Genomic DNA, 27,593 nt, shown 5'->3' with positions numbered 1-27,593 from the left:
GGTGTGTCCGCCGGCAGGAAGCAGCTGGGTTGAGCGGAGCCTCCGGTTGTCTCCTCGAATCCGCGCACGTGGACGGGACCAGGCGCTTCATCAGCCCAGGGCGCTGCCGCTCACCCTCCTGGTTCTGTTGTCCCGGTTCTGGCGGTCCCACTCTGGGGACAGCGGCTTCCCTCGTGTCACCCTAGGTGTTTTTCTCAACACTAAACTTTATATTTTTAAAGAAGTTGTTTCAGAAACAAGCGTGGAATGTGAAACAAGGGAGATGGTTTAACGAGGAAGTCTTCTCCCAGCTAATGAATCCTAATTTCATTTCCGTGTAAAGAAGGGAATCAAAGGACTGGTTATATTTGACGGGATGAGGATGCGGCGCCGGGGCGGGGGCCACACACGGCCCGCGTTCTGCTCCGCGCCCGATTTCAACGCGCGGCCTCCGCGCTCCGGGTAGCAGCCCGGCTCCCGGCAGGACAGCCTCGCCCGGGGACGGCCGCTGGAGGGCAGTCGGCCGGCAGGCCCCGGGGCCAGCACCACGGGCCACGCGGCCACCGGGGACCAGCGCCGCGGGGGTCACGGCCACAACGGGCCGCCCCGCGGGGTCCCAGCGGCCCGACAGCCACGCCCCTCGAGGTCCCCAGCCCGGCCGCCAGTTCAAGGAGGGACCCGCCCAGCCGGGCTTCCTGCTGATTGGCTGAACGGGGGAAGGCCGGCGGTGATTGGTCGGGCCGGACGCCTCTCGGCGCGCACGCCGCGGCCGCGCCTTCTTCCGCCGCCAGGCCGGTGGGCGGACGCGATTGGTGCGGCCGCGCGGGCCCGCCCCGCCCCGCCCCGTGACGTCACTACCCGGCGTGCCGCGCGGCGCTCCCCCTCCGCCCGCTACTGTTTTGGCCGATTCAAGATGGCGGTGCAGGAGTCGGCCGCCCAGCTGTCCATGACCCTGAAGGTGCAGGAGTACCCGACCCTCAAGGTGGGCTCGCGGGCGGGACGGCCGACCGGCCGGGGCCGCGGGGCAGGGGCGGGGCCGCGGGCCTGCGGGCCGGGCTCCCCGGGGCGGCGGGGTCCCGGTGACTGGAGTCTGCCCGGGGGCTGGGGCGCCGGGGCCCGCGGGCCGGGCGCGTGCGGCGTGTGGCCGTCCCTGCCCCGCCCGGCCTGCGAGGGCCTCGTGGCAGGGCGGGGAGCGCGTCCGCCCAGCGCCCCGCTTCGCCGCCGGAGCCCGACTGCGGCGCCTGGGTGCTCGGCAGAGAATGAGCCGCCCCTAGGACAGCCTGGCGGTGGGCGGGCTGGTGACCCGGGCCGGGGTGGAGGCCGGGGTGCCGGGGTGCGGGGTCGCGGGCGCCCGGCCCGGGTGTCCAGCTGTCTTTCCGGAAGCTTGGTGCAGAAGATGGTGGTGTGCTGGTTGCCAGTCACTCATTAGGGAAGCTGCGAACACAGACCTAGCGATCTAAGGGGAACCCGTTTTGCGGGCGTCACCAAACCTGAAATACCGCCCTTGCCACTCGGTTGCCGGTTGTATGACCTTGGACGGTCATTTGGCCAAGGCGCATTCCATTAGGATGAAATTGGCGTTCCTGGTAGAAGGGCCTGACTTGCTCCTTCTCTGGTCAGTGGAGGGTTTGACGGTGATTGACTAGAATGAAACGCCTGGGAATAAATTCCTTAAAGATCAAGGTCATAACGTTCCCAGGAGAGCCGTGGCTGAGCACTCCTGATTCTGGGTCCTTTCTTGGGGCCTGGGCAGCTTTGCTCTCCTCCCGAGGACCCCAGCGTCCCAGTCCACCTCGGTGGTGACAGGTGGTGGTGGGTGCAGAGTGGCTGGGTTGCTGCGAGCTCTGAGCCAGCCTGCGGGGGTTTGAATCCTGCCCCCTTTGTGTAACGGCTCTGAGATTGTTTCCTCCTGTCAAACGTAGGTAACGATAGCACCTGTGTCACCTCAGGGTGAAATGAGGGACTCCGTATTGCTGAGAACAGTGCTGGCACCCATTAGGAGGTGCCCTTTGGAGTCAGACTGCCCTGCTGTGTGGTCTTCCCAGGACGGCAGCAGCAGGCTCTGTTGCTGTTAACCAGCGTTTGAGCAGTGTGCAGCGCCTCACTAACGAAGGGAGGGGAGGGGGGCGCTGCCTCCATGTTCAGACTCCTGTTTGCCAGACCCCTTCAAGATGTAGGTGGTTGGTGTTTTTAGACTCAACTCTGTGAAGACCCTGCAGCCTAGAGAGGCCGTGGTACCCTGCTGCCTGAAGCTCCCCCAACTAAGCTTCACCTGCTTTGGTGTTTACCCCTGCTGCCCGCAAAAAAAGAGGCACCGAGGGGATTGTTAACTGCTGGCCTTTTGTCTCACTCAGCCCACCTCAGGCCTGTCGTTTAAACTGACAGACAAGAAGGTTCAGACATCAGAACTGTGGGGTTCGTCTTTTTGTCCTGGCTGGTGACTGTGGGCAACATCAGACGGGAAAGTGTTTCTCTTTCAAGTCCTCCTCTGTCGTTTCATGACCACGAATGTGATTTGCGTTCCAGAGTTATTAAATAGCCTTTGATGAAAACAGCTATGCAGGTGCTCGTCAGGTAAAGAAGTATTAGGATGTCACTTCAAGTGAGCTTGCCAGATTTTTTTTGCCAGAAGTTTTACTTCTTTTTTAGAATGATTTTAAAGCAGAAGTTTTGCAATTGGAGAAGCTCCTTCCACCATTTTCTCTGCAGATGGTGTAGATCCCATGTAAGAATTCCTCTGTTCTGTTGACACCTGAGTCACTGCTGAGTTCACTTTTTTTCCTGGAGGTTTTCAGGAGTAATTCCTAGTGGATGATGAGGAAGTCGCACAGGGGGACAGGGCTCCTTGATTCGGAAGCGTTGTTAGTAGAGGATCAGAAGGCTGAAGAGCCCACGGCGCGTGCTGTGCTTCTGCAGTCAAGGGCGAGTTCTCCTGCCGGGTCATCGGCGGGTGTGTGCTGGACCGAACCCCCACTGCTTTCCTGACGGCAGGTCCTCCTCAGATGTGCTGGGGAGTCCTCGCTCGGGAGGATTGGCAGCTCCCGGTGTGCGGGTTCCTCACAGCCTTGGGTACCTGACGAGCCCGTCCGCTCTTGCTTCCTGGTGAGGTGGGAGGAGTGGAGCGGCCCTGAGGTGCTGCTGCCAGCGTGCTCCGACCCGGCCCCTCTCCTCACTGCCCGCCCGGCTCCAAATCAGGAGGGAGCCTGCGCAGCCCAGGGGAAGGGGCCTGGCATTGGTCACCAGGAGTCCTGGCTCTGGACGCTGACTCCTCTCCTTGGTCTCATCTGGGCCCACCTTCGTGCTTGCTCAGCTGGGGCGTCCCCCGCTCCACCCAGCTCAGTGCCCCTCGCAGCTGTCCTCTCCTCCTCACCTGAGGAGGGCTGTGGAGCGCAGGGCCTGCTCCTGAGTCTGCAGGCATATTCTCCTGCGTCTGTCCATTCTCTACAAGAATGTTTACACTTTTGGCCTTGAGCTTGGTGACAGTCTTGTTGAGCAGGTACTGCCCTGCAGTTGCAAAGCCTGGGTTTGTACTTGTCCTAGAAAGTTTGGGTGCCAATTATATGCCTGAAGTTAAAACTTTCAGTGTAGTTTTCCAGACTTGGTCTTGGCTGGGTTTGGGGGATCTTGTTCTCAAGTAAGAAACACTGATAGACAGACAAGTGCATGCTGTGTCTTGATCCCAGGTGTGCTGGTCCTCGTTGGTGGCCGTAGGCTGGATCTTAACTTCTTTTTACTTTAGCTTTTTTGACTTACAGAGTGAACCAGTCCCTCCCTCAGAGGACGACTATATTACGTTGAAGACACCGGTCCTCTGGCCCGTGGGCACTTAACTCGCAGTGCCCTCCGTCTTCCCAGGCTCAGCCTGTCGGCCCCTCAGAGCACTGTCTGCTGTCCCCTGCAGGAGCCTCGTGCTGCCTGTGGCCTTCCAGAATACTGCCACATCTGGAGCACAGTTGAAACACCTCCTTTTCAGGAGAGCCATGCCCACCATGTGCATCCACCCAGCCCTTCTCTCTTTCTGTCTTTCACACCATTCGTTGTATATCTGACATGCAAACGAGCCCCTTTGGCTGGTGTGTCCTCTTGGTGCTGGAGTGTGGCTGACCTCTTGCCTGGGCCTTCCTGGATAGGCACAGACCGGTGTGAGACTGGGTTCCCTGCTAGCTGCAGGCTGTTTGTGTTTTTAAGTACTATTAGTATTTTAAACAAATTTCAAGTCAGAGAGGAAAGGGCTTTCTGATACCCAGTTCTCTGTGACAGATGGGCTGAGTTAGAGGCCGTGCTCACTCCAGCCCTGGGCATGTGGTAACAGCAGCTGGCAGGGAGCTGTGTGGCCCGCTGTGCACACGCGCGTGCGCACACAGACACACACACTTTTCGGACCCCTAGCTTCAGGGTCTGTAGTGACTGTGGTAGCTGAGCGCATCCCATCTGCTCTCTTAGAATCCTCAGAGCAAACCTAGAGGGCAGGTGCTGTTGGTGCCTCCGTTTGACAGTACGCAGTAATGAGGCACAGAGAGGGCGTGGCGCCGGCCACAAAGCTGAGGTCCAGACACTGGTGCCCACGCGCTCCTTCAGTACACGTTCCCTCGGCAGCTCTTTGAGAACCTTGTGTGGGTGCTGCTGGAGGCGCTGGGATGTCGCGAAGAACAAGACAAGGAAGGTCCCTGCCTGGTACAGCTACACTTGGTGGGAGGGAGGCCTTCAACAAGTGAACACAAACATTTCAGAGCCTTTACTGACTGTGATAAAGTCAAGACGAGTGTGGGAGGGGTGGGGACCCACAGGGGTGGATGCAGTGGCTTTAGTGCGTGACTGGGGGAACTGTATTTTGGGGAGAAGCTTCGTGGGCTGTGTTGAAGTCTTGGCAGACCCTAGCATCGTGGGCACAGTCCCGTTGGAGCAGTGTGGCTCAGGGTATTCTCACAGCCATGCAAAGAGGTTCTGATGGCAGGGCCGCTGAGTGCCTGGGCCAGCGAGTGGACTGTGGGTGCAGGTCAGGAGGAATGGGAAGCAAGCTGGGAAGACCAGTGGGCACCAGAGAAGAGAGGAGGCCAGCAGTGTGTGCACTTCGAGCTCGGTGACATGGCATCCTCCTTGGGCTTTAGGGGAGGGGTGTGTGTGCTGACCTGAACGGGGCGGGGCACATTTCCTGCAGGGGTGACTCTTGGCTGTTGTCAGATGTACGTTGTTTTAGAATCTTTATACCTGGGGACCATTATTTTGAAAAGTTTCTGAAAAGAAGAACTATCTGCTGTTTCAATGACTACAAACTAATAGCTGATAACTAAATGTAACTAAATAGTTGAATAGCTGAACCATTCAGCTTAATGCGACTGAATGGGGAACCCAGCTGTGCTGATGGTCTCGCTGGCCGTGGACCCCGCGTGCTCCCATGTGGTGCTCTCAGACGCACCCTGTCCAGCCTTCTCTCCAAGCGCACAGCCGCCTGGGGCCCCGCCTCCTTGCCCACTTTCCTGTCACGACAGCCCCAAACTCACTGCACGTGTGCCCATCCTGTGGGTCAGCTGCCCCTTGACCTTCAGCTGGTGCTCGGAGCCCTCCCCTTCTTGCCGGCAGCTCCAGCACTTGGTTCTCTCTCCTCCCTCAGTTTCCCCCTTTCCACTGGGTTCTGTCAGTGTGCACCTGGCTCTAATTGCGCCATCTCAAACCAGACCCCTCCCTGGCCTGTGTCCTTCTCCAGCTGCTGCTGCTTTGCTCTGCCCCCACCTCCTGTGTTGTTCTTCATGGTCTGTGAGTCCGGATTTTTGCTGTACTTCACCAAAATGCAGTCATAGAGGTCACCGTCAACGTGATGTTGCTAACGTGTCCAGTCCCCAGGTGATCGCTCCTTCACTTGGCCTCCAGGGCGCTGTTCTCTCCATTCTCCTCACTCTCCTTTGCTGTTTCCTCTGCGTCTTCCAGTGTGGGGATCTTTTCAGTCTTCCCGTCACCAGCTCGCTCTGGGGAGGTCTCTGCTTACATCTCCACGTTCCCACCTCGAGCCAGGTCTCTTCCCCAACTCCCACCTTACTAGGTAGCCGTCTCCTGGGTCTCTTCACATGTTGGGGAGGTGCATGGAAACCGGACGTGTGAAACTCAGCAGCACCTGCTCTTGGCCTGCCCTGCCCAGACCTGCTCCTCGGCTCCCAGCCAGCCCATCTCTGGTGACATGGCATCTTCCTGCCACCGCTCAGGGCTCAGTCAAAGCCCAGCGATGCTCTTGTCTCCCACGTTTCCCAGATCTTTCTATGAGCCCTTCCTTGTCCACATTGGCTGCTGTGGCTCCAGGCGTCGCGGCAGGGGCAGCGAGGATGGGGAACGTGCCGGCTCCCTTCGTGGGGCCTCCTGAAGTGCTGTTCTGCATTTATCTGAATTCAGAGACCAGAGCTTGGGGGTTAGCCCTTTCTAGCTTCAAAGGGACCTTAACAAGCCACCTGTTGCTGGCCTGTGGCTGCCCTGGTCCTGGATGGGGCTGGGGTTTGTGGCTCCTGCTGCGCTGTCCCTTTTCCTGTTTGGTTCTCTTTATCACTTGATCACCATCTGGCTCCATCTGTCTGCATTGTTTCTGTCAGATGCCTGTCAGAACATCGGCTCCTTCAGGAGGGCTGTGTCTGGCTGTGCTGCACCCCCAGCACCTGTAGGAGCGCCTGGCTTGCAGGAGGCACAGCAAAGAGTTGGCCGAGTGGGCTTCCCCTCTGTGTGGCTGGAGAATTCCTTAGACATTTGCTCTCCCTTTTGTCCGTCACACTCTGCCCAGGCCCACTTGGCCCTCGGGTGTGGCAGCCTCTGACTCTCCTTCTCATCCTCTCCTCCAGCCCACATGCCCTTGCGCTTGTAGGGGCAGAAGGCTTTTCCCTTCTTCCTCCTGGGTTCTTTGGCTGGCTTAATAATTAAATTGGCATAAGACAGATTAACAGGAGAAAAATAAATTTAATTTCATATGGACAGGAGCCCGTAAAAATACAAGACTTAAAGAAGTGACCAAAGCAGGCAAGTTTTAGACGTTTTAGACAGAAAAACAATGAATTGTGAAGAATTGACAAGGCAAAGAGGTTTGGGCTTGAGGTAGTAAATTAGTGAGGAAGTAACAGGTTTTGTTTACACAGCCTTCTCGGCCGTCAGGAAGGATATCTCTCACCTGGGAGATTTATTTCCTGCTTTTAGGGGGACAAAGGAGGGTCAGAGTCTCCTTCTTATACTGGCTGTTTCTTAAGTAATTTTAATTCAAAATAATCAATATGCCAAAATGGCATATTTTGGGTTGGCATATTCTCCTCCCCTGCACAGTATAGCTTCAGCTCCCTGCCCTCTCTTCCGTGGAGAAGTGACTGACAGTTTCAACCCTGGCCTGCACTCACTGAGTCCCTGTCCTTGTGGGGAGTTATCTGCAACTCTCTGTTCGTGTGCGGGACTGCCCTGTCCATGATCTGAGGATGTGCGGGACCGCCCTGTCCATGATCTAGGATGTGCGGGACCGCCCTGTCCATGATCTGAGGATGTGCGGGACTGCCCTGTCCATGATCTGAGGATGTAAACATGCTGTTACCTTCTAGTTGACAAGTGGACAACACCTGCAGGGACCCCCGTCTGCACACCAGCTGCCTCCTGGTCTCTTGAGTGGCTTCGTGTCTGGGTTTGCCCCATTGCTCCCTGGCAGTGCTCTGGCTGGGGCCTCCGTGTGACCCCATGGTGCTGCTCAAGTCCCCCATGGTCTCTCGGTACTGTCACCACCTCTCACGGCATGCACCACTGATCACCCCTCCTCCTGGAAACACGGTTCTGTTTGGCTCCCAGGATGCCACCCTCACATGGTTCCTCCCAAGCTCTCAGCCACTCCTCCTCCTCCTTCTGCCCTCCCCCTCCGCCCCCTACTCCCCTTGGGCACTTAGCCACAATAGCCTCCCAGCAGAGGGGATCTCAGAGCCTTTGCACTTGTGTGCTCTGCCCAGAATCCTTTCTGAGCAGATGTCCATGTGGCTCGTTTTCTCACCGTCTCTGATTTTTGCTCAGGTATCACCTTTTCAGTGAGATCACCTGATTTACACTGGGAGCCCCACCATCTCCCTCTTCTGCTCTGTTTTTCTCCTTTGCTGTTCCTGGCATCTGACATACTGTATTTTGCTTCTTTGTCTGTTTCTAACCATGGGGATTATAAGCTCTGTGGAGGGCAGAGAAGAGATAGTTCTTCAGTTGACAAATAAACCGTTAAATACTATTTTGGCAGTTCTGTTCAAAACAGTAAGAATTGAAATAGAGGTAAATGTAACTATTTGAATGGATGAGACGTAACATGTTTATGTACCCAGAAAACACAAACTAACTAGAAAATGATCACAATTAATGAGAAAGATCAACGTAATAACTGGGTACATGATAAGTGCACAAAAATCAGTCACTTTTCTGTATAACAGCAATAACCTGTTAAAGCATGTAATGGGAAAATACCCATTCAGGAGAACCTAGCAACAGAAATACAATATCAGGATTAATCTGACCAGGCGATGCCATGGACACTGAAGGAGACACAGCGTTGGTTTCTTAGTGAGGACCTGAAGGAAGACTGGGCTCAGCAGAGTATCATGTTTCTGTTGGAAAATACAAATGACAACTTTCAAGATAGCATCTGACTTCTTTGTGTGCTTGACCAGATATCTCTTACTTAAAATAAAGGAGGCACCAAGAAGGGCTGGACCCGGCTAGACACCAGAGTTGGGTATGAAACTCCTAAAGTAACAAACTTGTTGCAAAACTGCTGGCTTCTGTTTATGTAATTTGTCTGAAAAGTGAGAAAGCAGGTTTTGCTGGTGTTATGCATACAGATCGACACTGGTGCCCGCTCATGGTTGGTTTGTTGTGTTTGGTCGATGAGCCGTCACGGGGGGTGAGGGTGCTCGCCGTGCAGAGTGTGCCCTGTGCTCCCCATCACGCTCGCTCCAGCGGCTGGCGCCATGCTGCATTGTGTGTGCACAGCTGACTCAGGATTGCAGCTTCAGTTGTTTTACGTCTGCTGCCCTTTCTAAAATGGTCCAGTAGCTTGAAAAGATTTGTGTAAGTAACCAGCCGATTGCAGATGAGATGAGATGATTGTGCAAGCACCGGGAGGAGAGCGCAGAGGTGCCGACAGTGCTCTTCCCACCTCCAGCTTTGTCCGCCACTGTGTGAAGTGAAAAGTCTTATCTCATTACACCCCCTAGAAACGTGTCATTTTTCAAGAAGCCTGCTTAAAATAGGGCATTCAAACCACTCCTGTCCTTGGTGAGCCTCCCTCAGGGTGTATGCTCTGCTTGCGGAGGTCAGCTCAGGATAGCATGAAGCCACTATGATTTGTGAGCCAGTCCCATGCCATATACCAGAGCATGAGACAGCTCTCCAGGAGTAGAGGGATGTATACTGCCATTTAGGGCTCAACCCAACATTTGAGAAGATGTTTTTAGCTTTTTGACAAATATTTAGAAACCTCTTCTGAGGTTTCTTAGTTGTGAAAGATAAAAAGCCTCATGCCATTGGGGAAATACTTCCTTCCTGTGCTGGTAAAAATGGCTGAAAACATGATGACAAACTAAAATGCATTTCTTTGTCAGCAAATGCTGTCAGAAAACCCACAGCAAACAGTGGAGAAGGTTTGAAGAAATGCATGACAGAGTGTGGGAGGGTTGCTGTAGAGTGGATGAAAGTACAGATGTTGCATACAAGTGTCCACTTAGGGTGTTTGCCAGATTCTGTTGCAGTTATGAAAACAGGAAGGATTACTTTTTGTGAATCACTGAAGGGGAAAGATATACTGGAGGAAATAAAATTTAACATCAGCTAACTAAATGGAGAAATCCTCTGATCTTAAAAGCTGTAATGCAACAAATTACCAAGGAAAACTTGAGTTGACTTGATTAATACAAATTTAAATGTTTGATATAGTCAGATAAAATAAAAACAGAATTTAAAAGCAGATAACAAACTTTTTAAAATCCACCACATATGAGCCATAAAGAGCTAATTCAAATTGATGAGAAAGTCCCGAGACCTGTCTTCCTTGTGGAGTGTTGGGGAACAAGCACAGACAGAAAATGGGGAGAAGGAGAAATGTGTTGAGTTGAACCATAAAAATTGCCATTTTGTGGGTTAAAAAGTGATGGCTGAATGGGCCTGTAACATGTAGAGATTCAAAACACTTCCCGTAAAGAAGAGCCCAGGACCAGATGACCTCACTGGTGAATTCTATTAAATGTTTACAGAAGAATTAACACTCATCCTTCACAAACTCTTCCCAAAAAAGGAGAGGAAGGCAGATTTCCCAGTTCATTCTGTGAGATTAGTGTTACCCTGATACCAAAACCAGACAAAGATATCACAAGAAACTACAGATCAATATTCCTTATGAATGAATATAGGTGCTAAAATCCTCAACAGGATGCTAGAAAACTGAATCTGACAACATATAAAAAGGAGTATGTACCGTGACTAAGTGCGGTTTACCCCAGGAATGCAAGGTTGGTTCAACAAGTGAAACTCAGCATACTACACCATGTTGATGGTATAAAGCACAAAACCCACCTGATCATCTCAGTAGACACAGAAAGAAGCACTTGACAAAATCCAGCACCCTTTCGTGATAAAAATACTCAGCAAACTAGGAAGAGAAGAGAACCTCCTCAACCTAATAAAGGGCATCTATGGAAAAAACACAGCTGACCTCATGCTTCCTGGAGAAAGACTGAAACTTTCCCAGGATCAGACAAGGATGCCCACTGTCACCACTGCCATTCAGCATTGTCCTGGAGGCTCTAATCAGGGAAGTTGGGCATGAAAAGGAAGTAACAGGCGTTCAGATTGGAAAGGAAGAAGTAAAACTATTTGCAGATGAAATAATCTTGTATATGGAAAATCCTAAGGAATCCACACACACACACACACACCCCCCCCACAAAACCTGTTAGAACTAGTAAACTAGTTTAGCAAGGTTGCAGGTGACAAGATCAGATATAAAAATAAATTGTATTTCTGTATCTTAGAAATGAACAGTCAAAAAGGAAATTAAGAAAAAAATTTTATTTATAGTCGCACCAAAAATAATAAAATACTTAGGAATAGGACTTACTGTAAGGATAACAGCACTCCTCAAATTGATCTACAGATTCAACACAATCCATATCAAAATCCTAGCTGACTCTTTTACAGAAATTGTCAAGCCATTTCTAAAATTCATATAGAAATGCAAGGGACCCAAAACAATTATCTGAGTTGGCCCAGGCCTCTATAACAAAATACCATAGACTTGAATGGCTTAAAAAAAGACACATATATTTCTCACAGTTCTGGAGACAAGAAGGCTGAGATCAGGGTGCCAGCAGATTTGATTCCTGGTGAGGGCCTCTCCTTCTTACTGTATTCTCACATGAAAGAAAGGATGTACTGGTCTTTTCCTCTTCTTATAAGGACGCTAATCCCATTTTGGAGGCCCCATGCTCATGACCTCATCGAAAACTAATTATACCCCAAAGGCTCCACCTCCAAAGACCATCACGTTGGGGATTAGGGCTTCAGCATAAGAATATTGGGGAACCCAATCATTCAGCCCATAACAATCCTGAAAAAGAACAAGTTGTAGGGCTCACATTTCCTGGTTTCAAAACATGTTATAAACTACAGTACTTGATTACTGGCTATAGCAATCAAGACCATGGAACTGGTGGAAGGATAGAAAAATAGGTCACTGGGATAGAATTGGGAGTCCAGACATAAACCCATACAAAATTTTCAACAGGGATCTCAAAACAATTCAATAGGGAAGGAAAAGTCTTTTTAATAAATCATTCTGAGACAACTGAATGTCCACATGCAAAAGAATGAAGTTGGACCCCTACCTCACACCATATACAAAAGTTAACGCAAAATGGTTCAAAGACCTAAATGTAAGAGCTAAAAATAGTTTAGCTAAAAACAAAGGTGTACATCTTCATGATTAGGTAGTGGTTTCATAGATGTCAAGCACGAGAAACCAAAATAAAATCAATAAATTGGATTTCATTAAAGTGAAAAGCTTGTGCTTCAAAAGACACTATCAAGAAAGTGAAAAGACTACTCAGAATGGGGAAAAAATATTTGCAAATCATATCTGATAAGGATCTAGTGTCCGGAATATATAAAGACGTCTTACAGTTCAACAATAAAAAGATAAATAACCCAATTAAAATGAGTGAATGATTCAAATAGACTTTTCCAAAGAAGACATACAAATGGCATATGTGTATGAGCATATAAGTCTATGAGAAGATGCTCAGCATCCTTAGTTGTTAGTAAAATTTGAATCAAAACCACAATGAGATACGACTTTATACCCACTGGAATGACTGTAGTCAGAAAGATGGACTTGAACAAGTGCTGGATGAGGATAAGGGGAAACAAATCCTCGCGTACGGCTGAGGGGCGTGAGATGTGAAGCCCTGTGGAGAACAGTCTGGCAGCACTTCGAAAGTTAAATGTAGAGTTACCACATGGCCCACCAATTCCACTCCTAGATACAGCCCCAAGAGAAATGAAGACACGTCCACACGAAAACCAGTACAGGAATGTTCATAGCCTTATTCGTAATAGCTAGGAAGTGGGAGCAGTCAAAACGTCCATCAACTTATGAATGTATAGACAAATGTGGTATATTGATATAAAGGAGTGCTGTTCAGCCATGAAAAGGAATGGAGTACATGCTGCATCATGGATGAACCTTGAAAACATTATGCTGAGTAAAATATGCCAGACACAAAAGGCCACATGATGTACAATTCCATTCATGTGAAATGTCCAGAATGGACAGATCCCTACAGAAAGAAAGTAGCTTAGTGGTTGGTTGCCTTGCTTTGGGGAGGACTTCAATAAGTAAGGGGTTTCCTTTTGGGTTGATGAAAATGTTCTTGAAGTAGCTAGTGGTGATGATTGCATGACCTTGTGTTTATACTAGAAACCACTAAGTTGTACTCTTATTATTATAATTTTTAAAGATTTTATTTTTCCTTTTTCTCCCCAAAGCCCCCCGGTACATAGTTGTATATTTCTAGCTGTGGCATGTGGGACACTGCCTCAGCATGGCTTGATGAGCGGTGCCGTGTCCATGCTCAGGATCTGAACTGGTGAAACCCTGGGCCGCCGAAGTGGAGCACGCGAGCTTAAACACTCGGCCACGGGGCTGGCCCCTAAACTGTACTCTTTAAAAGGGGAAATTTTATGGTATCTGAATTATACTTCAATTTAAAAATTAGTAAAATAAAAAACAATGACATATCAGCATTTGTGTATGATTCAACTTAATAAACACTGAAAGAGCACTCATGCACAGTGCTAGGCGGGTCCATGCATGTGCAGTTAGTTTTTGGGATCCATCCGTAGAAGTGGAATAGCGGGATCGGAAGGCCCTGTGCGGTTTGATAGCTACTGTCAAATCCCCTCCCTGCCGCCACCCCCCGCCCTTGGCAGTGTGTGAGGTCCAAGTTTCCCCAGACCTCGCGATATGATTTCTGTAGCCGCACCATCCATTACAGTAGCCCTGAGCCCTGTGTGGCTGTTGAGCACCTACATTGTTGCTGGTCCATATTGATACGTGCTCAAAGTGTAAAATGCACCTTGGTGTTCATACCAAGAAAAACAGAATGTAAAATATCTAATAATTAGTCGGCCCTCTATATCTGCGCATTTCGCATCCATGAATTCAACCAACTGGGGATCCATCCAAGGTTGGTTGGATCTGTGGACGTGAAACCGTGGCTGAGGAGGGCCAGCTGTATTCGTTGCACTGCACCATTTCACGTAAGGGACTTCAGTACTGGCAGAGGTTTCTGGAACCAATCCCACATGGATACTGAGGGACGACTGTGTTTGTGTTGATTGTGTGTTCAAGTGAAAATGTTTGGGATGTGTTGGGTTAAATAAAATATACTAAAATAAATTCCATCTGTCTTTGGGTATTAGACAATTTAAGGTTGTAGGCACGTGTGGCTCGTGATAGTTCTGTTGGACAGCACTGCTCTCTGGCTTTATCCTTTCATTTATTTTTTTGTCTGTCTACTCATTCTGTTTCTGAGAGGTGTTTAAAAAAAAAAACCCTTGTTCTAATGTTTGTCTTTCCATAGCCCTGCAGATTTACAGTGATGACTAATATTGTGGACTTATCCTCACCATCTTATTTTGTTCTCTATTTCCTATGCTTTTGTCTTTTTTTTTGTTGTTGTTTCCTTTCTGGTGGATTGATAAGGTTTTATTTGTTCCATTTAGTTTCCTCTTGTGGTTTGACAAGTTCACAGGCACACCTCAGTTGTGACAAATCAAAAATGTCTCCAGATGTGGCTAAGTGTCCCCTGGAGAATAGTCACTGCAGTGGAGAGCCACTGCTCTGACTGGGCTGCCCGTGTGAGAACGCTGCATGGAGACCCCCACGGGTGCTCTGTGTCTCACTTCTGTCACTCTGCCTGTCTTGAGGTTCACTGTGCTGTGGTCCCACATCAGTGGTCCATCCGTCTGGATGGCTGAGTCAGGTCTCACTGGATGGGTACACCACAGTTTGTTTACCATCTCCATGGATGAACGCCTGAGTTGGCTCCAGTCTTGGGCTATTATGAATAGAACTGCTGTGAGCATTTTTGTACAAGTCTCTTTGTGGATATTATGTGTTTGTTTCTCTTGGGATTGGAATTTCTGAGTGGTATGGTAGATGTATCTTTACCTTTGTAAGAAACGGCCAAACTCTTTTCCAGAGGATCGCTCTTCCCACTGCCGGTGACAGAGGCCAGGTGAGCTCAGCCTGGCCAACGCGTGGTGGGAGCCTGTTCACCTTGAACTGTTCTTGGCGTGCAGTAGCATCCTGTATCAGTCAGGGTTCTCTAGAGAAACAGAACCAGGAGGGGAGAAATAGAGAGGGAGAGAGGAGGGGGAGGGAGGGAGAGAGTTTGAGATTGATCCTGAAGAATTCATGGGTTTATGGAGGCTGAGAAATCCCAAGATCTGCCATCAGCAAGCTGGACACCCAGGAGAGGCGATGGTGTGGCTCCCGTTTGAAAGCCGGCCTGCAGTTGCGCAGGAGTTTCCTCTCACTCAGCCTTTCGTTCTGTTGGGTCTTCGTGGATTGGATGCAGCCCGCACACTGGGAACAGTCTGCTGACGCACTCTGCCCTTCAAATGCTGATCTCCTCGAGACACATCCAGAATCAGGTTTCGCCAAGTGTCTGGACACCATGTAGCCCAGTCAGGTTGACACATTAAATTGACCCTCACACATCCCATTGTGGCTTTAATTTGCATTTCTCTGATTAAGCCTTGTGTATATCTCCTTTTGTGACTTTCTGTTAAAAGCTTTTGCCTGTTTTTAAAATGGGGCTGTTTGTCTTCTTGGTCTTGAGTTGTAAGTGTTCTAAGTATGGCCTGGATACGAATCCTTTGTCAGGTTTGTGCACTGTGAATGTTTTCTCCCAGTCTGCGGCTTAACCTGAAATTGTCTTTATTCCTAAATTGTCATTCAAAGAGCAGATATTTTAGTTGTGATAAGGTTTAATTTATCAATTTTTCTTTTATAGTTAGTGCATTCTGTATCCTTATAAGAAATCTTTGCCTGCATCAAGGTTGTGAAGATTTTCTCTCTGTTTCTATCTGGAAATTTTACAGTTTTAGCTTTTATGTTTAGATCTATAATCCATTTCCAGGGGATTTTTGCAGATTGCGTGAGGTCCATCCTTTTCCCCTGTAGGTGCCCAGTCCTGGCACCATTGTTGCAGAGACAGTCCTTTCCGCCCTGACCTCCCTGTTGGGCATAGTGGACTGTGCCTGTGGTTCTGCTTCTGGGTTCTCCACCCTCCATCCGTCTCCGTGCATTCCGAGGCGAGTGCCGCTCTGTCTTGACTGCTGTTGCTTTATAGTAAGTCTTGAGATCGGACACCATTGTCCATATATTATCAAAGTCATTAGGAATATTTTTTTTATTGTGGTAAAAAACACATAACATAAAATTGACTGTCTTAGTCATTTTAAGTGTACAGGACTGTTAACTACATGAACATTATTGTGCAACAGGTCTCTAGAACTTTTTCATCTTGCATGGCTGAAACACTATACGCATGTTCCTTAGCTAGTTCAGGCTGCTAGAACAAATTACCATTACTGCTTGCAAACAACAGAAATATGTTTCTCAAAGTTCTAGAGGGGGGAAGTCTAAGATCAGGGTGCCCACATGGTCGGGCTTTGGTGAGGCCCTCTTCCAGGTTACAGACTGCTGACTTCTCTCTCTGTTCTCACATGATGGAAGGAGAATGAGAGCTCTCTGGGTCCCTTTTAAGGGCATTATGCCTGTTTATGAGGGCTCAACCGTCCTGACTTAATTACCTCCCAAAGGCCCCATCTCCAAGTACTATCACATTGGAGATTAGTATTTCACCATATGAATTACAGGGAGACACATTCAGTCCGTTGTGCCGTTGAATAAGAGCTCCCCATCCTCCCCTCCCCCAGCCCCTGGCAACCACCATTCTTTCTGTTTCTGAGAGTTTGACTACTTTACATGCCTCGTATAAGTGGAATCGCGCAGTAATTGTCTTCTTGTCTCTGACTTATTTCATTAGCCTCCTGTCTTCAAGGTTTATCCATGTTGTAGCAGGTGTCAGAATTTCCTTCCTTTTTAAGGCTGAATAATATTCCATTGTATGGATGGACCACATTTTCTTTATCCATTCATCCATCACTGGACATTTAGGTTGCTTCCACGTTTTAGCTGTTGTGAATAGCGCTGCAGTGAACATGGGTGTGAAAATGTCTCTGAGATCTTGTTTTCAATTCTTTTGAGTGTATACCCAGAACTGGGATTGGTGGATCACATTAATTTTTTGAGGAACCTACATACCGTTTTCCACAGCAGCTGCACCATTTTCCATTCCCACCAGCAGTGCACAGGGTTCGAGTTTCCGCACGTCCTCGCCAGCACTTGTTTCTGTTTTGGATAGTAGCCGTCCTCCTGGGTGTGAAGAGTGTCTCATGGTGGATTTGATTTGCATTTCCCTGATGGTGAGTGATGCTGAGCATCTTCGCATATACATGTTGACGTATGAAATGTGGAAATGTCTCTTCTAGTGCCCTGCCCGGTTTTTGATCAGATGACTTGCTGCTGTTGTTGAGTTATCAGAGTTCTTTATACTTTCTGAACGTTCACCCTCATCACTTGTGCGGTTTGCGAGTCTCTCCTGCGGCTCCTGGGGCCTCTCCACCCTTTGGGCGGTTCCTTTGCTGTGCAGAAGCTTGTGGGTTTGCTGTAGCCCCATTTGTCTACGCTTGCCTTTGTGCCTGTGCTTTTAGGGGTATATTTTTAATATTTGTCTCTTTTTTTGGAATTCTTCCGAAGTCTGTTAAGTTTATAGTCATGTTATCTCCATTTATTAGGCTATGCCTTTTTTTTCTTTTAGGCTAACTACATATTTTTTTGGCCTGACCTTATCTTTTATTGCTTGCTTTCTTCACTGCCGTTTCTTGCATCTCATGCTATCTTCCCTCTTGGTGCTGTTATTTGTGTTTCACTGAGGACTCTTGCTGAGTAATTTCCTCCCAGAGAGGGTTTGTGGGGCTGACCTTGGAGTCCCGACAGAGCTGAAAGTGTCATTTTGCCCTCGTTCTTGAGGGCAGTTTGGCTTGGTTTAGAATCTTCAGCATTTCTGAAATTCCATTTCTTCATTTGGCAAAAACCCTTTAAGAAGGAGCTGGGAAGGAGCTGTTGGTGACTGAGCAGCAGGGGACAGTGGAGAGAGGCAGGAGAGGCAAGGACCCGGGCTGGGTACCCCGTGGGCAGAAGGCTGAGGAGCTTCCCAGGCAGCCACCCAGTGTCCTCGGGACAGAAACTGGCATGGGACACTGCCACTTGGCCCAGCAGCCACACACCAGAGCACACGGGATGGAAATGCTAGGAACTCCTGCAGTGGGGAGGGGTACTGCTCGCTCCTGTGACCCTGAACCACATCCCAAGCTCCAGGTGCAGGCCAGACTGGTGGGGAGCATGGGACAGACTGGTGGGGGGTCCGGGACAGACTGATGGGGAGGACAGGACAGACTGGTGGGGGGCCTGGGACGGACTGGCAAGGGCATGGGACAGACTGGTGAGGGCACGGGACAGACTGGTGGGGAGGACAGGACAGACCAGTGGGGAGGACAGGACAGACCAGTAGGGGGGACGGGACAGGCCGGTGGGGAGGATGGGACAGGCTGGTGGGGAGGACGAGACAGGCTGGTGGGGGGGACGGGACAGGCTGGTGGGGGGGACGGGACAGGCTGGTGGGGAGGACGGGACAGACCGGTGGGGAGGATGGGACAGGCTGGTGGGGAGGACGGGACAGGCTGGTGGGGAGGACGGGACAGGCTGGTGGGGGGCACAAGACAGACTCATGAGGGCACGGGACAGACTGGTGAGGGCATAGAACAGACTGGTGGGGGGCCCGGGACAGACTCGTAGGGGCATGGGACAGATGGAGGTGCGAGCAGCAGAAGGTGGAGGCCTGGAAGCACAGCCCTGAGGAGCCTGTGTGTGGACATGGGCCCTGAGGGTCCTTGCGTGGGAGGAGTGGCAGCAGGAAGCGCTGGTCAGGGCTGTTTGGAGGCCAGAGTCGGGTGGAGGCGCCGGGCTGGCGTCAGGTGACAGTGAGTGTGTGCAGCTGTTGGAGCGTTGATGGTGCTGCGACACCCCAGGGCCGTGTGTTGCAGGCCATGTGGTAGAAGAGCACAGGGGGCCCGCAAGCCTGTCAGCAACTCTGTGCTCTGGCTTTGTTAACTGCGCCCCAGAAGTGCACCAGATCCAGAGTTGATTCCTTTTATCAAAAGGTAAAGTAATTAAATTGGACTGTCACCTTCCAGTGTGAATTGTTGGGACTGGATACTGATGATGGAGTGAGGATGAGCATTGTAGCATCACCTGCTTCCTTAAAGTTAGAAGTGGCTGTCCCCAGCCTGTGGAGGCTGCTTTGGAATGTCCCCTTGCGTTCCTGCTGGCTCTGTGGGGCGAGCTCTCTGTTCAGGTGACAGAGCAGAAGGCAGGGTGGCTGAGACATGTCCCCCCACATGTCCCTGTGCTGTGGTCCGGTGAGACTGGGTCAGTTAACCATGAGGAGCAGGCTCTCCCATTGCTGGGCGGCCTTGGTGCTGAGGGGCGGGGAGGACGGCGGGTGCGAGGGTGTGGAAAGGGGCTCTCGCAAGCTGCTCCTCGGTGTGGAGCAGGAGCATCGTGATCACCTGGTGCTGCAGCTGACAGTGTGTGCCTTTGTGTCTTTTACTGTGTTAGGGTTGTTTTGATTATATTTATTGAAATTTAGTTTTAATGCCTGAATGTGATAGTAAAACTTTAGATCTTTTGTTTATTGTGCATCGTGGGATTTGTTTCAGCTCATTATTTCGTAATTCTGCTTGGTTGTGCTTCATGAAAGTGTCAGTCCTGGTCACATTGGAAGCACATGACTATCCTTGCACACAGTTTGCAGGGCCCCGGGGGCAGGTGGTGGCTCCTGAGGCCTTGGGTCCACCGTAGTGGGAGAGGAGGATGGTGGTGGAGCTGGGCCTTCCCAGGCCTTCCGCACTCCTGCGTGGTCTTCAGTCCTGGCCCCTGGGGTCTCCATGGGGCACTGGGGGTGCCCCCGTGCTGGGAGGCCTTCCTGTCGGTCAGGGAAGAGCTGGTGAACCAGTTCTTGGTCCTGGAACCGGAGCTCAGAGCTCTTACTCTTTCAAAGCAGTAAAATTAATGTCTACACTTGGATTTAAAAAACAGCCCCCGATTCTGAAAGGGAGTATGCAGTTGTCATTAAGCATGCCACCAACCCCGATTCTAGCCTCTTCCTCTAGAAGCTGCCCGCGTCTTGTCCAGGAGGGGTCTAGCGGGCGCACGTGCTCAGGTCTGTTTGCCACATGTATTGTTTTATTTGGAGGTGCGTTTGGCAAACTAAGGCTTCCCCGTGGAGGACAGGGATCTGTCCCTGCAGCCAGCCATCTACTCGCGGCTTCCTTTGCCCACGCACCACGGAGCTGACCGTGAGGGAAGGCCCTTGGGGGCGTGAAGTCAGGATGGACCTGGTGGGGCATGGGCCGCAGTGCAGCTGAGGACACCTGCAGACGCCTTTCCCTGGTGGCAGTTTGGAAACATGGGTGTTGTGCATGCTCTGTCTCTCCCTGTTGAGGATAGCCCTGTCACTTCATTGTGGGTACACTAGACCCTGGTGTGGTGGTAGGAAAGACTAAGTCATACGTAACTCCAGAAATTCCATCTCGTGGCGGGACACACTCAGATGGAGTCGACTGTGGGAGCCCTATGCCAGGGAAGGCGCCAGGGGCCATGGCAGAGCAGAGCTGGGGGCCTCCAGAGCGTTCTACTGGGGCTCTGGTGCTGTTGGCACTTCCTTCCTTTGGTCATTGACTCGATGTCTGTTTAGAACCTCCGCTGGGCCAGGCCCTGCACTGAGTGCAGTCTGGGAGAGGGCTGTCTGCAGTGTGACTTCCTCACCCAGTGGAGACAGGAAGAAAGACTCCCTCCCCCATTTTTTTACAAGAAATACCAAATCCTCAGGAGGAAGCATCCGTGAGGGTGGGCTGAGTGGGGTGATGGAGGGTCCTGCAGAGCACGCTGGCCAGCTGCACGGCTCTGGGCAGGCTGGCTCGTGGGGCACGGGAACTGATAATGGGTGCTCATCACTTGCAGCCGCTGCCGTCACCTCGTGCCGGGAGAGCCCGCGCTGCTCCCTGTCGCCACAGTGGTTCTGGGCTGGTGCTGAAGGCAGTTCCTGGCGCTGCCCTTCATCAGGCCATCTCCTGCTGTGTCCAATTTCCTAGCTGTATTGTGGTTTGAGAGCTCCCTGCCCCTTAAACAGTGCGAGATTCCCTGTTCATCAGCCTCAGTCCTGGCGTGGTGGCTGCCAGGAGCTGAGGCCTCCCTGTGTGGCAGACAGGGCTTGTCTACTGGTGTTCGGCCCCTTGGGCCGATAAGACCCGAGGTGTGGGTGGGAGTGGCAGCTGGAGCAAGGACAGTGCCGGCCTTGCCAGGTCTTGGGGGAAAGTCCTGCTGTGGTGGCCCCTCCTTGGCCGGGGCCAGGCCCTTCCTGTCCCTGCTGTCACCCCGGTGTCTCTGCCCCCAGGAAGCCCAGGCTCCGAGCCAGGCCTGGGTCTCCTCCCTGCCGATCACTGTGCCTGGCACGCAGTTGGTGCCCTGCGAGTGTTGGTGGAGCCGGCAGTGCCCCCTGGGAGTGGGTCCTTCCTGTCACCACCAGGTATGGCTGAGGATGCAAGTGTGCCCTCGGGCCTGGTCTATGACAGCCTCGCAGGTTCCTGCAGGGAGCTGCTGCCCCAGTGCAGTGTGCTGAGTGAGCGGCCTCCATGGTGGGGGGGGATCCTCGTCTTCAGCGGGTTTCCGTAGCATCCCCAAGGGAGCAGTGCTGGGTCCACAGCTGGGTCATGTCGCCATGAACACTGGAGCACAGAAGGGCCAAGGAGGGTGTCAGCAGCAGTTCTGTCCAGAAGGCGGAAGAGTGACCAGGACTTGCCACAGTTCTTCGTGGGTTTCTTACTTCCACGCATGTGGAGGGAACAGGTTGCCTATCTGCCTGGGGGAACGCAAGTGTTCCCTCACTGAGCTTAGTTAGACGAACTTGTAATCTCACGTGAGTTGCTGCCCTCACTCTCTGCAGCCCTGGTCCAGCTGAGTGCCGCTCTCTGCGTCCTCGCCCTGGTGCCCACCCATCTTCTCACGTCCCGCCCCTGCAGCACACCGCTCCTCACAGCTTCACCGTGGGTTTTCCCATCTGGTCACTTAAAGCCCTGGTACTGCTCTCCTTTGTGGTCCTTTCCTTAACTGTTTGTTGTTCTGGATGAACTTGGGGATTATTTTGTCAACATACACTTGAAGGTTTTTTGGAAGGCACAGAGGCTGCACTGTATCTGTAGATTTGGGGACAGCGTGCGTCTTTGCCTTAGTCCCCTTATCCGGGAACCTGAATGACCCTCCATTCACACAGACCTTTTGTGGGTCTGAGTCAAATTTTAGAGTTGACACATTTTTAGAGAACTAGAAGCCCCAGACTTTTGCCTCAAAAAGTGCGATGAAGGAGCGGCAGTCCCACACGGTGCAGGCACTTGATGGGGTGGATCTCAGCAGCCCCCTTCTCTCTAGGTGCCCTATGAAACACTGAATAAACGCTTCCGAGCTGCTCAGAAGAACATCGACCGTGAGACGAGCCACGTGACCATGGTGGTGGCCGAGCTGGAGAAGACCCTGAGCAGCTGCCCTGCCGTGGACTCGGTGGTCAGCCTGCTGGATGGCGTGGTGGAGAAGCTCAGTGTCCTCAAAAGGAAGGTCAGTGCTGCTTCTGGGTCTGCTGCCGGCCCAGCCTCCCCACGTGCCCAGTTTGTGCTGGAAAGGGGCCGTCTTCTGTGGGAGCTGGGCCACGCCTGGGGCCAGGAAGTCCTGAGGTAGAGAGGCGGGCTACCACGGCAGAAGTGTGGGAGAGGCATCCCCCTTCTGTGCTGTCTGTGCACCTGAGCCTCTGTCGGGCCAGCAGGCCGGCTTCCAGTCCCACGTTCCTCTTCCTGCAGGGCTGCTTGTTCTGGCTCCAAAGCGTCCCAAGCCCAGGCCAGGGAGGCCAGGAGGCGTAGGAGATTGATTTATCATTTTGAGAATTTCACCTCAAAACAGCACATAGGGTTTCTTTGTCTGGGAAAGGTAGGGCATTTGGACTAAGATGCCACTGAGAACAACCCAAAAAGTGTGATAAGATATTTTAAAACATCTGGTTGAATGTATCAAAGAGCTCATGAGAAAGAAGGGAGTCACCAGAATTGGAGGGCAGGGATCAGAGAGGAGAGGAGGTGAGAGCCTCAGCTGCCCCACACACGGGAGCCCTGCGAGGGCCATGCTGCCACTGACCCCAGGGCAGTGGAGAGGGGCCTGATGGCGGGACCTATAGCACTACCCCTTGGGGAGGGGGCCCCAGGAGCAGACTCCCCAGACAGAGGACTGGAGTGGGGTTCAGCACTCCTGGGTGAGCCAGTGCCCTCACCTTCAGCCTGGTGTAAGTGCTCCAGCAGGTGGTGCCTCCAGGTGCCTGGCAGAGTAGGCACAGTTCTCTGGTGTGGAGGAAACCCCAGTCTGAGCGTCACATTATTCAAGTGCAGTCCCCAGCACGGGCAGAGACAGCCAGGTGCACAAGGCACAGCAGACACAACAGAAAGATCTGTGCAGACTTCAGGTATAGAAAAGGTCAGATACTGTGCTTTCCTGAGTTTAAAGGATACACAACAGCTGAAAAATATCTGTAGGAAACAGGAAGTATAAAAAGTGATTCAGAGTTTAAAAAGAACCAAATAAAACTTGAAGAAATGAAAAATATGATAACTGAAGTGAAAAACTCAAATGTTGCTTATAACAAACATTTTAACACTTAATCAGACAAAGGTAGAGAGAGAATTAGTGAACTGGGAGGTAGTTCTGAAGAAATTATCTAGAATGCAGCACAGAGAGGTAAAAAGATGAAAGCATGGAAGAGAGCAGGAGACATCAGCCAGAGTCTGGAAGGAGAGGTGGGCGGGAGTAGGCATGGTGTGAGGAGAATGACCGAGAAGTTTTCAGAGCTGATGGAAGTCACCAGTTCAGAGCCCTAAGGGGTGAAAAAAAATAAGCCTTTGTAGGGTTTTCACATAGTGAAACTGAAGGGATCACAGCCAGAAAAACTTGAAAAGCAGCTAGAGGAAGGACACCACTTCTAAAGAAGCGGTAACTGCCTGACAGCTGACTTCTTGACAGCAGGACAGAAAATAGTGGAAAGTGCTGAAAGAAGACAGTTCTGGGCCTGCGCTGTCCAGTGCGTAGCCACTAGCCCTGTGTGACCAGTGACATTTAAATGAAGTAAAATTAAGAATTCAGTTCCTCAGTTGCTGTGGCCACTTCAAGTGATGAAGCGTGGCTGCTGTTTTGGACAGGGCAGGAATGGAACATTTCTGTCTAGCTGCATTAATTTAGAACAACATTGATTTTAAGGAAAAAAGTACTATGAGAGGTAGAAAGTCACTTTATAATGATAAATGGTTTAATTAGTCAAGAAGCTGTAACAAATTTAACATTATACGTATCTGGCAACATAGCTGCAGAATGTATAGCTGAATATGTATTACATCCTGGAAAGAAGATTGAAACTCCAGAGTGGTAGGTTCCAACACACCTCAGTGTATGAGATGAGCACGTGCGTGCCTCGTGGGCGTGGGGGGGGCCTTCCTCCTCTGACCCCCTTGAGCCATCCAGGGACGCCCCAGCTTTCCTCTGACCCCCTCGTGCCGTCCAGGGATGCCCCAGCTTTCCTCTGACCCCCTCGTGCCATCCAGGGATGCCCCAGCTTTCCTCTGACCCCCTCGTGCTGTCCAGGGACGCCCCAGCTTTCCTCTGACCCCCTCGTGCCATCCAGGGACGCCCCAGCTTTCCTCTGACCCCCTCGTGCCATCCAGGGACGCCCCAGCTTTCCTCTCACCTCCCTCGTGCCGTCCAGGGACACCCCAGCTTTCCTCTTACCTCCCTTGTGCCGTCCAGGGACACCCCAGCTTTCCTCTGACTCCCTCGTGCTGTCCAGGGACACCCCAGCTTTCCTCTGACCCCCTCGTGCCGTCCAGGGATGCCCCAGTTTTCCTCTGACCCCCTCGTGCCGTCCAGGAATGCCCCAGCTTTCCTCTGACCCCCTCGTGCCGTCCAGGGATGCCCCAGCTTTCCTCTGACCCCCTCGTGCCGTCCAGGGATGCCCCAGCTTTCCTCTGAACCCCTCGTGCCGTCCAGGGACACCCCAGCTTTCCTCTGACTCCCTCGTGCTGTCCAGGGACACCCCAGCTTTCCTCTGACCCCCTCGTGCCGTCCAGGGATGCCCCAGTTTTCCTCTGACCCCCTCGTGCCGTCCAGGGATGCCCCAGCTTTCCTCTGACTCTGCCTGGCCTCCTGCTTGTGGATGTTCAGGACGGGGCCGCCTGGTTGCATGTTCAGGACGGGGCCGCCTGGTTGCCACCCTGTCCTGATGCGTCTCTGTGCTGCATGTCTCAGGCGGTAGAGTCCATCCAGGCTGAGGATGAGAGCGCCAAGCTGTGCAAACGCAGGATCGAGCACCTCAAGGAGCACAGCAGCGACCAGCCTGCGGCGGCCAGCATGTGGAAGAGGAAGCGCATGGACCGCATGATGGTGGAGCACCTGCTGCGCTGCGGCTACTACAACACGGCCGTGAAGCTGGCGCGGCAGAGCGGCATCGAGGTGGGCTGGCGCCCGCGCTCGCTCCCTGTGGCCTGATGAGGAGCGGGGAGGGTGCGTGATGCCTCCCGGGTGCAGGCGCTGTCCTCGAGCGTGCCTGTTTGCACGAGGCGTGTGTGTTTGCACTGTGGGGGGCAGAGTTCCCTGATGGGGTCGAGGCCCCTGCCTTTCCCCGAGGTCCACACTAGCTGCGCTCCAGTGGCTGTTTTTATTGGTTTTAGGTTGTTTTTCCAGGGTGGCACTTGTTTCCCAGCTCTGCTTTCTGTGGTACTCGTGGTATCGGCTAGAGATAAATGCTGCTCTGGCCTTCAGTGCGTTTCTGCCTGGGCGGTGTAGAGGTGTAGCGTCCCCGCCTGGGGTAGGGTTGGGGCTCAGGGACCTCGCTCCCCTGACCAGGCTTTCTCAGTTCTGGTTGTGCCTTTCTCTAGCCGTCAGGCCCATTTAGCTGGGAGCTGCCCTCTGCTGTTGGGCGGTGGTCCCCCTGGTCCCCTGAGGGCAGCGGCCACCATGGCGGGGGCCCACAGTGGTCAGAGTTGCCCAGATGCCTGCCCCCAACCCCTGCTCTGTCCCTGTCCAGATGTAAGGTGATGTCTGTGTCCCACATTAACTAAGATGACCATGTTTTGAAACATCTGATGGCAGAACCTCCGCAGAGAGAAGTGTCTTCATCGTCTTCATGTCCCGGGCAGGATGCTGCCTCAGCCTGCTCCTCTGTCCTTGAGCTGCAGCCTATGCCATGCACTTAGGACTCTCTGAGTCCACCCCTCCACCTGGGGATGCTCCCCCCTCGTCTCCTCAGCCAGTCCAAACACTGCTGGCCTTCCTGGGCCCATCTGTCCCTACCATGGTCCCGTCCCATCTTGTGGCATAAATCCGATTCGCTTGTGTGTGGCTCCCACCTAGGGCCGCCTGGGCCTCAGCCCTGGCAACTCCAAACCCCAACGTACAACCCCCTGTCCCCCAGTCCTGGGAGGGGGCCTCAGGTCCTTCTTGGTGCCACACTCTTGACCCCATGCAGGTGCCCGCAGGTCCTGGCTGTGCGCTCTGGCCCCACCACTCCACCATCTCAGTCCCAGCCCTAGGCCATGGCAGGAGCCCCCTGCCCAGGAAGCCTCCTTCCATCACGTGAACTGGTCTGTCTGTCATCCTGCCTCTGCTGTGTCCTGCTTGAGACACGCCTCGCCCGCCCCCAGCCCTCCGTCCTGCTTGTGCCACCTCCGGGCTCTGTTCCTTCCCTTTGATGTGGTCGTCACACTCAGGTGGCACAGGGGCTGCCCTCACTCACACCCCAGCCCTGGGGAGCTCCCAGATGCTCAGGCTCCTTCAGTGGACAGCAGGGCCACCCGTCTCAGCTCTGGTGCCCAGCAGTCCCTCCCTCTAGTTCCAGCACCTTCTTTCTTCCCTACCTGAACGGCCAGCTTCTGCCTGACCAACAGGCTCTCCTGTCCTCAAGTCTGCCTGGCTTGTCCCATCCATCTGCGGTGGCATTCAGGTGTTTACAGATATTCACCTGTGAGGGTGTGGCCAAGTGCACCTTGTGGTGGCTGGGGAAGCCCAGGCTACCCACACCTCCTGGCCCCAAGGAGCGTGTGCTCTGTAGGGGAGGGAGGCGTGAAGTCCAGCAGGATAAGTGAAGGTGACATATTTAAAGGGGTGCACAGGGCAGAGAAGGACAGGAGGGCTGACGTGAGGAGGAACTGGCGATTTTCAGAAGATTGGTCAGGGCATGCCTTGTTGAGGAGACACGAGGCTAGGCTTGCAGGGATGAGAGGAAGGGCCCAGGATGGGCCCCAGAGCCGCCACGTGCTGGGGTGTCAGAGCCCATGCAGAGCTGGTGGACTGGGGGTTCCCCTTGACTGAGGTGGACCTGGGGAGGGTGGAGTGGAAGAACTCCAAAAGGCTCCCCTGTTTGCTCCGTGAAGAACAGCACAGGGACGCTGGGAGCCGTAGGAAGTTGCTGCTGTGATCCAGGCCCTGGTCAGACGTCGGTCAGACCCTGGACATCATGTAAAGGGGGCGCCACAGGCTGTCCATTTAGAGCCCCCAACTTCGCACCTTGCGTACCTTGAAGCCACTTCTAGGCGGACACGCTCTTGCCCTCAACGTGATGCGAGGTCTCCAACAGGGCAGGAAGGGGCCAGTGTTTTGGGGGTCATTAATTTTAAGGACTTCCATTCATTAAAAGACAGCAGGAAGAGAGCGCACCAGGCCAGCGCAGGCTGGGGGCCACGAGCCACACGTAGTGCCGATGGTCGTGGAGGAGGAGAATATCCGCAGTCGTGTCCGTCTGCGTCCATCAGCATCAGAACTCAGAGTGCTGGCGCCTCACGTGTGCGCACAAGTGGTTGGCTTGGAT

General features: G+C 52.4%; 1 protein-coding gene across 8 annotated transcripts in view; it reads left to right on the top strand.

The window, feature by feature from the left end:
* Positions 1-758: 758 nt before the first annotated feature.
* Positions 759-27,593, top strand: part of MAEA (macrophage erythroblast attacher, E3 ubiquitin ligase) — a 40,251-nt gene continuing 13,416 nt past the window's right edge. For 2 of the 8 annotated variants that reach the window (XM_023638541.2, XM_070264071.1), the window contains exons 1-3: positions 835-961; positions 22,133-22,315; positions 25,037-25,240. In XM_023638541.2, the coding sequence (XP_023494309.1) occupies positions 893-961; positions 22,133-22,315; positions 25,037-25,240 (456 nt within the window). In that variant the 5' untranslated portion in view covers positions 835-892. Of the gene's footprint in view, positions 962-17,559; positions 17,754-18,355; positions 18,808-22,132; positions 22,316-25,036; positions 25,241-27,593 lie in introns of those variants that run through there. The other 6 variants (XM_023638538.2, XM_023638537.2, XM_070264069.1 and 3 more) reach the window with 6 other exon arrangements.

Source organism: Equus caballus, chromosome 3 (assembly GCF_041296265.1).
Source record: "Equus caballus isolate H_3958 breed thoroughbred chromosome 3, TB-T2T, whole genome shotgun sequence".
Lineage (NCBI taxonomy): Eukaryota > Metazoa > Chordata > Mammalia > Perissodactyla > Equidae > Equus > Equus caballus.
This window is presented reverse-complemented; position numbering and strand designations above follow the sequence as displayed.